The sequence below is a fragment of the Protobothrops mucrosquamatus genome, unplaced genomic scaffold, assembly GCF_001527695.2.
Source record: "Protobothrops mucrosquamatus isolate PMUCROS unplaced genomic scaffold, P.Mucros_1.0 scaffold3567, whole genome shotgun sequence".
NCBI classification, from domain to species: Eukaryota; Metazoa; Chordata; class Lepidosauria; order Squamata; family Viperidae; genus Protobothrops; species Protobothrops mucrosquamatus.
In genome coordinates, this window is record NW_015389533.1 from 172,214 (window position 1) to 182,719 (window position 10,506).

The 10,506-nt window shown below is 48.6% G+C and overlaps 1 protein-coding gene across 1 annotated transcript; it reads left to right on the plus strand.

The window, feature by feature from the left end:
* The first annotated feature begins 166 nt into the window (after positions 1–166).
* Positions 167–1,126, plus strand: LOC107297874 (putative olfactory receptor 52P1). Its single transcript, XM_029286401.1, has one exon. It carries the CDS (start codon positions 167–169, stop codon positions 1,124–1,126), a length of 960 nt encoding a protein of 319 aa, XP_029142234.1.
* Positions 1,127–10,506: the final 9,380 nt, after the last annotated feature.

The following is a 10,506-nucleotide window of genomic DNA, read 5'->3' on the forward strand; positions in this document are numbered from 1 at the left end:
GAACCGAAACATGAGCGAGGGAGGCAGATTTGAGCCACGGGGGTCCCAAGCGGCTCCTCGGGGAGCCCAGACCTTGGTGACCATCGGAGGTTTCTGATCTTTTCCCTCCCCGTCTTTCTTCAGCCCAGAGGCCGCTTGGAGCACGTGGGGTGAGACACCTGCCCTGATGACCACGGTCAACGGAACGGGAGACCTGGGCCAGGCCTCCTTCATACTGGTGGGCATTCCCGGCCTGGAAGCTTTTTACTTCTGGATCGGTGTCCCGCTTTGCCTCGTCTACGTGGTGACTTTGGTGGGGAACATCACCGTCATCTTGGTCGTCAGGATGGAGCCTGAGCTCCACAAGCCCATGTACCTCTTCCTCTGCATGCTGGCCGTGAACGACCTGCTCCTCAGCACCACCGTTCTGCCCAAGATGCTGGGCATCCTGTGGGCGGGCTCCAGGGAGATTGGCTTCAGCGCCTGCCTGCTCCAGATGTACTTCGTGCACACCCTCTCCGTAGTGGACTCTGCCATCTTGCTGGCCATGGCCTGGGACCGCTACGTGGCCATCTGCCACCCACTGCACTACGCAACCATCCTCAGCAATGCGGTGGTTGCCAAGATGGGACTGGCAGCTGCTGCCCGAGGGGCCATATTGGTCATGCCTAGCCCTGTACTTCTCAAGAGGTTGCCCTATTGTTTCCATAAGGTCATCCAACACGCCTACTGCGAGCACATGGCTGTGGTCAAGCTGGTCACCTGTGCCGATACATTTATCAACCGGACCTATGGCATTTCTGTGGCACTCTTGTTGGTGGCGCTGGACCTGGGGTTCATTGCCACGTCCTACGCTATGATCCTGCATGCCGTCTTCCAGCTGTCATCACGAGATGCCCAGGCCAAAGCGCTGGGCACCTGTGCTGCCCACACCTGCATCATCTTGGCGTTTTATGTGCCTGGCGTCTTCACCTTCCTCACCCACCGGATTGGCAAAAACGTGCCTGCTTACATCCACATCCTACTGGCCAGCCTGTACGTCCTGCTGCCCCCCATGCTGAACCCGCTGGTGTACGGGATGAAGACTCAGCAGATCCGCCAGTGGGTGCTCGGCCTTTTCCGCCAGGGAAGAAAGGCGAATGTGTAGCCCGGGATCTTCAGAAACAAGAGAAGGAGTGAAAGCTGGACCTGACGGCAGACATGGGCCATCAACAGAGCTGTAGGTCCCGTAGCAGCTCCGTGTCAGATCCAATGGATTATCTGGACCGGCTCCAGTCTGGCTTTGGGCCAGGTGGAGACTGCATTCATCACACTTGCTGATGACCTTTGACAGAGTCAGGACTGGGTGACGCCCCACTTTTGTGTTCCTTGATCTTTCAGCGGCTTTCAATAGGTCAACCGCAATGTCCTTCTGAACCGGCTGTAGGGGTTAGGATTGGGAGCCCCGTTGGTTCTTCTCCTTGCTCAGCAGTCAGCTACAGTCAGTGTTGATTGGAGGAGGAGGAGGAGGAAGAGGAAGAGGAAGAGGAAGAGGAGGACGGTTGGGTCTTTGCTGCTATCTGAGCTTGGTTTAGTTCATAAGACGCAGAGGCTGCGTCTTATGAACTAAACTTGGTTTAGTTCATAAGACGCAGAGGCTGCCCCAGAGGTTTCTCCCACGCTGGGTGGAAGAGCAGGGATCCAGCTGACCAGCGCATGCCTTGAGACCTCCTGCAGTTGACCTTGCACTGGATTCCTTCTTGGGCCCTGCTCCATTTCTTTCTTTCTTTTTTATAAATATTTTAATAGATTTTATAGGGTAGGAAAAGGATAGGGTAAATATGGGAAAGGGTAGGAATAAGGAATTAAGGATAGGGTAGGGTTGGAATTAGGGGAAGGTACAATAATGGCGTAACTCCCAACAATAATCTCATGCTTTAACAAGCAAACTACCGTCCGGATATACATATTGAATAAACATAGTTTATATAATACAAAACAATTATAATGAATAGAGTTAACTATAATCATCTAGTTAAGAATTGATAAGTAGATACAATTCCTTTAAGTAAATAACCTTAATTAATAAAATATAAACTAATTCTAACTGTCTCCACTAGTATTTAAAGTCACTAATAGTAACGCTATTATTAACCTAGAGGATAGAGCTTAGAGAAACCCCCTGCTCCTTTTCTGACCTGCCCCTGTAAGCCCCCCTCCCTTCAACCCCCCTTTCTCCATCCCATATTAGTGTAGCCACTCCTGCGTCTTATGAAGTTCACCAAAGCTTTGAGTGTACCTCTAATCAGAAAGGTGCCACGAGGGCTCCTTCGGTGGTCTTGGGAAGGGTGGCAAGTGGGCAGGGCCAAGCAGGGGGAGGGGCACTCTGAGATGCCTCCTCCTCCTCCTCCTCCTCCTCCTCCTCCTCCTCCCCTCTTTGTCCCACGAGCACTTTTGCACCAGCCTGGCCAACGAACCCACACACACACTTCTGACTGGTCAAGGCTTGCACGTGCAACAGGGCCAGGGATCTTGCTCTCTCATCTTGATCCCCCACCACAGATCCCCTGCGATGGATCTGTGCTTCAGTAGGGCGCACCCGCAGAGGGATCCCAGTTTCAAGATCACGGGAAGTGATGGGACTGCTTTACCCTGCCTTGGCGAGGCCACGCTTGGAATATCGCATCCTAACGCTGGTCACTTTGGTACAAAAAGGATGTTGAGACCCTGGAAGGAGCGCAGAGAAGAGCAACGAAGAGCATTGTTCTGGATCATCTCAGATCCATGTATCTTGTATAACTCTATGTAACCATAACCCTATGTACCTTGTATAACTCTATGTATTCCTATGTAACAGGTCAGGGGGAGGGTGCAAGGGTCAAGGGGCGGAGCTTCAAAAGGCATCCCTGGACACTAGCCTGGGGCCAGCCTTTGTTCTTTAGCCTTCACATGCAGCCACATGGCTGCAGACTCCACGATCACCCCACCATGTGACGCTTGGGAGAAGAGGGGAAAATCTAATGTCAATTTACCTGTGGGGCAATCAGATTGCTGAAACCTATTTTGGATGCACCTCTACAAACTGTAAGTCACTGTCTAGGATTCCCAGAATAAAGCAATATTTTCTGTTTGTTCTTCTGAGTTATCTATCTGTTAAAGACTGGAATAGAAGCAAGTTTCCTGTCCAGAAACAGAATAGTAAATTGACAGATTAATTCTCCTCTGATCTCCTGCAATAGCAATTTGAGGAGATTAATTTTCCTCTGATCTACATTTTAAAGAAGCAAGCAAAATTCTCTTGCATGTGAAAGTAACTAGAAGTGACTGAAGGTGTGATCCAGATGCATTGTCTTGTTATTTGCTGTCATCTCTGCAAGCCAAGTTTTAAAACAACAAAACTCTTGCCTGTGAAGGCTGCGTTCTGAAAATCAAAGAGCGTAGGCAGTTTCCCCCCTCCTTTCCCCCCCCGGTAGCAACTTCAAAGCTTGGGGCAAGAAAAGGAGTGTTTCAGCAGACTGCCTGCAGAGCTATTTACGTTTACAAAGAACTGTTTCAGACTACCAAGCGACTCTTCATTGCTTGAAATAATGAAGCCTGTCTCCCACCCTGTCTAATGCAAATCAATGATTTGAAACTTGAGTGTTTAAAGTCTTTATGTCTAAAGAGTAACGAAGAAACAACACGTCTTCTTCTTCTTCATGAGTTTGCTAGCTTAAGGAGCCTTTTCCAGAGCAATACAATTCTTCCTGTCCCTTTGTTCATTTACCTTAGCAACTGGTCGTCAAGGAAGAGCAATTAAACCATTAAGCTGCTCTCTCTCTCTCTCTGTCATAAACTTCAATACTGGCGAAAGATGCCACACTCCCTCCTCCCTTAGGAATGCCTGGAATTTCAACCGGTGTTAATAGAATAAGGAGGCAGCGGCAGAACCAGCCCCACTAGCAGGACAGCAGCGCCCCCTGGTGGCCAATCTGCACGTGACACCTTGAAAAAAATATATTTTTTTTCTCCTTTTCTTTTCACATCACAATAATTTGATAATTTAATTCAATCAAGCCTATACCACCACTAATAGAGCTTTCACCCAATCAAGCTGGAGACCCAAGTTTCTTCCAGTTTTGCGTGACAGAAGAAGGTAGCATAGCCATCAATCCTTGCCTATTATCACAAGCTGAATACCCAGTGTGTTCCAGCCTGCAACTTAACGACCAGGTGGGAGTTCATGCCTCTCAGTGGCCTTTGCAGGTACGTGATAATAGGAAGAATTTGGCTGACCTCTCTTCAGACGTCCCCTAGTGGTTAAAGGAGGAGCTGCACGCGAGCCTTTAATCACGCCCAGCGAAAGCCCTCTAGTGGACAAAGGGTGTACCTTGAAAGAAGATCACCCCGGTAGCTGATACGCAGATAGCGACCCCTGGTGGTCAACAAGTGAAGTTCATCCAATTTCCTTCTAAATAGCTAAGCAGCACAGGAGAACGCCTCCAGGCACCTCCACCTACAGACAGCACCTCTGAAGCTGATCTGCAAGTAGTGACCCCTAGTGGTCAAACATAGAAGTTCATCTTATTTGCTTCTTAATAGCTAAGAGGCACAGGAGAACGCCCCCAGGCACCTCCACCCACAAAAGCACCTCTGACGCTGATCGGCAAGTAGCGACCCCTAGTGGTCAAAGAGAGAAGTTCTTCAAATTTGCTTCAAAATAGCTGAGAAGAACACTGAACCCATCCTAACCATGGCAGAGTGGCTCATTGATCTAGATGAAGGGGTTCAACCAACCAGCCTAGTTGGGACACCCCAACCAGACGGCCAAGGAGAAGCGCTGCAAACAGCCACCCTTGACCTGTACACAGAAGCTGAAGCTCAAGCCTCAGTAAGACCAAAGACGTCTCAAAGTCACTATGATCTGAGACAACAAAGAACGCCAACTGAAGCCATGCATGCAAACCTGTTGGAGAAATGGCACACCGTGCACAAGCACCATGAAAGATGCTGGGAGAAATGGCACAAACTCTACCTAGAGCAAAAGGAGGATCTCTCCCCCGAACGTGCTTACACGCTAGTAGGAGATAAGGAAGACGCCTTCACACAATGGATGGACTCCGAACGGCAACTCAAGGACATCCAGCAGCAAGTAAGAGACTCAGAAGTCGACCGCGACATGCAAAGTCTTCGGTTACGGAACGAGGAATGCAAGAAGCTTCTAGAGTGCCCACAACACCCTCCAGAACACGAACCTCGCCTGAGAGACGGACTGGTTGACAGGGCAGAGTCTGAAGTTTCCCGCCATTCACACGCACCGTCCCAACGGTCGCACGTGGCTCCATCCCACGCGTCCGGAAGGGCCTCATCCTTTCGCCACATCTCCAAGGCACATTCCAGCGTGTCACAACAGTCTCACGTCACAGGTGCCTCCCGCAATTCAAAGGCATCTTCCCGCCAGAGCCAAGCATCTCGAGACTCATGGGCAGAAAGCATTGCCGCCCGTCTTGCAGAAGCGCGAATCAATACCGCAATGGCTGGAGTCGCTGCCCAAGCAGCAGTAGAAGAAAAGCAGCGAAAGGAAGACTTGGCCAAGGCGGAGACTGCTGCAGCTCTATGTGTAACAGAAGCAAAACGTCAGCAAGAGGAAGACTTGGCCAAAGCAAAACGTCAGCAAGAGGAAGACTTGGCCAAAGCAAAACGTCAGCAAGAGGAAGACTTGGCCAAAGCGGAGACTGCAGCAGCCCTACGTGCAGCAGAAGCAGAACATCAGCATAAGGAAGACATGGTCAAAGCTCGGGCCGACTATGAGATTTCACAGCGACAACAGAAGGCAAAAGAGGCTGCCCAAATAGAAGCAATTCTGCAGAGAGAGCTAGATAACGCTACATCTATGAACAGGCTGGAGGGGCTAGCAAGAGAAAGCCCTCATAGCCACGTGCAGGCCTACGTGGATAACCAAAGCGCATTCCAACGTGAACAGGTGAGACCACAGCCAGCCACAAGCCCCCCAAGACGGAGTAGACGAACTGAAGAATCTCAACGGCCAGATGTGCCAGTCAGTCACAGGGTTGATGTCGCCACAACTAGGCCATGGGATCTTCCCACTGTTGCTGCCCCATCGAACCACACCGATGGCAATCGGATGGGTCCACCAGCAATGGCTACGGCTCCACAGTGGATAGCGCTACGAGACATTCCTATCGTTGCTGCCCCATTGTACCCGCTGAACCATATATTTGATGGCAACCGGATGGGTCCACCAGCAATGGCTACGGCTACACAGAGGCCAGCCCCACGGAACCCGCCGGAACTCGGATGGGCCATAGGAGGGACAGTTTGTGTTGACCAAACGCAAACCCCAACCCAGGTGAGCGTATCAAACACCTCCATTCCCAGTAATGGAACAGCACCTCACCTAAAACCACACCTAGAACACTGCGCGCTTGTGACAACCAAACCTGCTTTGGTAGCAACAGTGTTCCAGACAAGCAAAAATCACAACAACTTAGCCTTGTCCATAGAGGACAAACAAGACAAACAGCGTCTGCAAGACCGGGAGTCATGGAGTTTACTTCCAAGATGTCCCAAGAGTATGCAAGTGCAGTGTACATATGTTTCCAGCTCACCCGCCACAGTGCAAAAGAAAGAATCGTACGCTTCCTTAGATGTGTCAACTAAGGCAAATGCAGCCTTAACATGCGTCACAGTCTACAGCGGGGAGAGCCACACTTACGTCATATTGTTTGCAACCATAAGATACATCAGAGTCTACAGCGGGGAGAGCTGCAGTCTCGGTGTCTTCTTTGGAAAAGCGAGAATAAGACTACATGAAGGCCACACCGTACCAAGGTTAGTACTATGTGGTACCACGTTGGCTGCAAAGCTCACCAACTTGACAGCGAAGACGCTGCACCTTGAACTACAGTCCACCACCTTCTACGCAGACAGCAAGGAGATGTCAAGCTACATCTACAAACAAAGCAGACATTTCTACGTTCATGTAGGCAATAGAATGAAGAGTGTTGAAACATCTTTGAGCCCTGAACAATGGCAACATGTGCCAACAGGCAACAACCAAGTGAAGTGGCCCAACCTTGCCACACAGTTAACAGAATTGACCTGGCTAGAAAATCAACGCGCCAACCTTCAACTTCAGGCACCCAGTAAACGTCAACCAATCCGCTTCAAACCCCTGACTAAGCGGAAGCACCTGAGATTAGGCATAGTTCTGATCATCTTGATCACTTGTCTTAGCATCCCAAGAATGAACTTTATAGGAGTCTGCAAGGACTTACAGCCTATTGAAGACATTTGCCATGACCCAGTGCTTGACAAATGCCTGACGGCCAAAAATTGCCTTCCCCATTCATCTCACATGGGTGAAGCGCGCATAGGCGAAGCGTGGGAGCACATGATTGGTGCACCCCGCGAAATCATGGACTCTATGTCGTTAAAGACACACACACACCCACACATGAAGTCCTCACTACCCTGATGACAACAGTAGCAGACATCCTCAATGCTCCATCGGTGGTTCCAGATACCTCGGTTCCTGTGTATCCTGAGCCCTCTGCAGCTGCTGCTGTTCCTGATTCTTCAGTTTATTTATTTATTTATTTATTTATTATTTATTTATTTATTTATTTATTTATTTATTTATTTATTTATCGAATTTATACCCCGCCCTTCTCCTAGCGGACTCAGGGCGGCTTACAGCCAGTTAAAACAGATAACTAATACAATAATACTAAAGTTCCTGCTGTTGTTCCTGATCCTTCAGTTCCAGCTGCTGTTGTTCCTGATCCTTCAGTTCCAGCTGCTGTTGTTCCTGATTCTTCAGTTCCAGCTGTTGTTCCTGATCCTTCAGTTCCAGCTGTTGTTCCTGATCCTTCAGTTCCAGCTGTTCCTGAGTTTCCAGATGTTCCTGAGTATCCAGCTGTTCCTGCGTTTCCGGATCCAGCTGTTCCTGTGTTTCCAGATCCAGCTGTTCTTGTTTTTCCAGGTTCTTCAGTTCCTGAGTATCCTGTGAATCCAGTTCCCTTTGTTCCTGAGAAGCTTTGGGTTCCAGTTTTTCTGTTCCAGATTTGGTTCCAGTTTCCTTTACAGGAAGACGACCTTGTCTCCCTTAGAGACAAGAACGCATACCATAACTATTGGCCCAAGGGACTTACACACCGGGCCCACCCAGCTGATGAACTACTCTGCCAAGCTGACTTTCAGATCGTGAAGCCACGTGAGTCAGGTCGTGACTCAAAAACACTTGTACCAGGCTGATCTCCGATTTGGCACCGTAGCTGATGAAGACTGAACCAGAAGATAAAACCTCGAATGATGTATTGTGTTTATGCATTGTTTGATGTAACACTTGCTTATTTTTGCATAATTGTGCATGCTTTATATTTACCAATAGTTATGCATGTTTTGATACCAAGTTTTTTACCTATGTAGTCACAAGTTAGTCAACATTGAGTACTGTATACATTAATGCTATATTTTTTTCATATTCAGTTAGTAAGTAGTGGAAATATTAATTTCCAAGCGGGGAGTGTTCTGGATCATCTCAGATCCATGTATCTTGTATAACTCTATGTAACCATAACCCTATGTACCTTGTATAACTCTATGTATTCCTATGTAACAGGTCAGGGGGAGGGTGCAAGGGTCAAGGGGCGGAGCTTCAAAAGGCATCCCTGGACACTAGCCTGGGGCCAGCCTTTGTTCTTTAGCCTTCACATGCAGCCACACGGCTGCAGACTCCACGATCACCCCACCATGTGACACTTGGGAGAAGAGGGGAAAATCTAATGTCAATTTACCTGTGGGACAATCAGATTGCTGAAACCTATTTTGGATGCACCTCTACAAACTGTAAGTCACTGTCTAGGATTCCCAGAATTGTGGCATTTTCAGCCTTGCCACATTAGGGTGGGTCACTCATGAATTCTGGCAAGCGACAACAAGCCAGAAAAGGAAGAGACACGCAGAAATCTCCTCGAGGTGAGTGGACACAGAGTGTGCTCTGAGTCACCTTTTTATTTCGTACATACATGAGGAAGTACAGGTGTCAATACATAATTGGTTACATTTAGTTGCAGGGTAGAATAAGTCCTATGTAGCATCTTTAACATATGATTGGTTAGGGCTTTCTATAGGATGTGGTTAGTGCAAAGCCATTGCAAGCCTATTGTGGTTTTATTTGCTCATCTACTTGCCTCGTTGCTTATGGCAGTTGCTTAGCTAGCTTCCTGTTAACCGTTATTTTCTGTCAGAGAATGTTGTTGCTTCACTTACTGTCCTAGGCCTCTAGTACACAAGCTGGCCACTGGCCTAGTTTTACTATAGAAGCCTGAACTATAAAATTCCAACATCTCCTCTCTTTTTGTTTTTTTAAAAGATGGTTGACTCTTCTTCTTGGGCAAATGGCCTGTCCTCCCTCCCCTCGGGCTCATGCTGTTTTCCTCCTGCTCATCCATTGGCAACAGTGACTGTGTGATAAGGGTCTCTGCTTCGNGGCTTTTGGGTTATAGCATATTGTTTGATTGTTGTCCATGCAAATGGAATAGGAAGTCCCATTAAGTGTGCATTTTGAGGTGTGCTGTATACGGCAATTATAGGATGAAAAATAAACCAAGGTGCTGGTAAGTTTGGTGTCTTCTTTGGTGACTTTAAGACATGGTGAGCAGTTTCCTTCAACTGGGGGGGCAGCTCGTGTGATCCGAGGCCGGATACAGTGTCACACCCCTCTGGTAGATTGAAGGGGGGTGTCTAGCCACCTGTGGAGTTCCTCCCCAGGCCTTGGGGGAGTCACAGCTGATACTGAGGAGAAGTCAGAGCTCTGTGATTCCCTCTTCAGGGTAGTAGATGTCATACTCAGAGATGTAATCAGGATCGATGTGGTCAATACAAAAATCTTGCACCCCAGGGCAGGCATAATGTTGCAGGGCACAGGCATTGCACCAAAAACAGCACTGACAGCCGCACTGGCAGATGCAGTGGTCACACATCTACTCTGGTGGCTGTTGCTTCAGATGGGGTTTCTGTGGGTGGCGTGATGGGAGGTGGTGCAAAGTAGGGCTGGACACAGCGACCAGGGACCCACAAGACTTTTTCAGGCAGTTGAACTGCAGCATAGCCTCTTCCCCAAGTGATGAGGTCAGCAGGCCCTTTCCAGGTAGGATCAGGGACCAAACTTGTGGGCGGGGAAGAGAAAGGGAGGGAGAAAAAAAAAATGCCTCTCGGCTGCAGAGGTAGGCAGGGTTGCCAGTTAAGTTTAAAAAATTCAAAGTATAAAGACAGAGATTAAGGATGTCTTGCACTGCTGGGAGACCAGGGGCATTTTTCCCCTGTTGTCTGATGTACCGGTTAAGGGTTGTTTTTATGGAATTCCAAATTTATGTGTAATGTTCCACTGCCTGCAGAAGTCTGCAAATGCAGCACTGGTGTAGGCGGGGCCATTATCTGTTTTTAGTTCTTTGGGGCATCCCAGCGGTGCAAAGGTCCGAATACAATGATTGATTACATGTTTAGTGGCTTCTCCCCTTTGAGGGGTGGCCATGATGAAGCCTG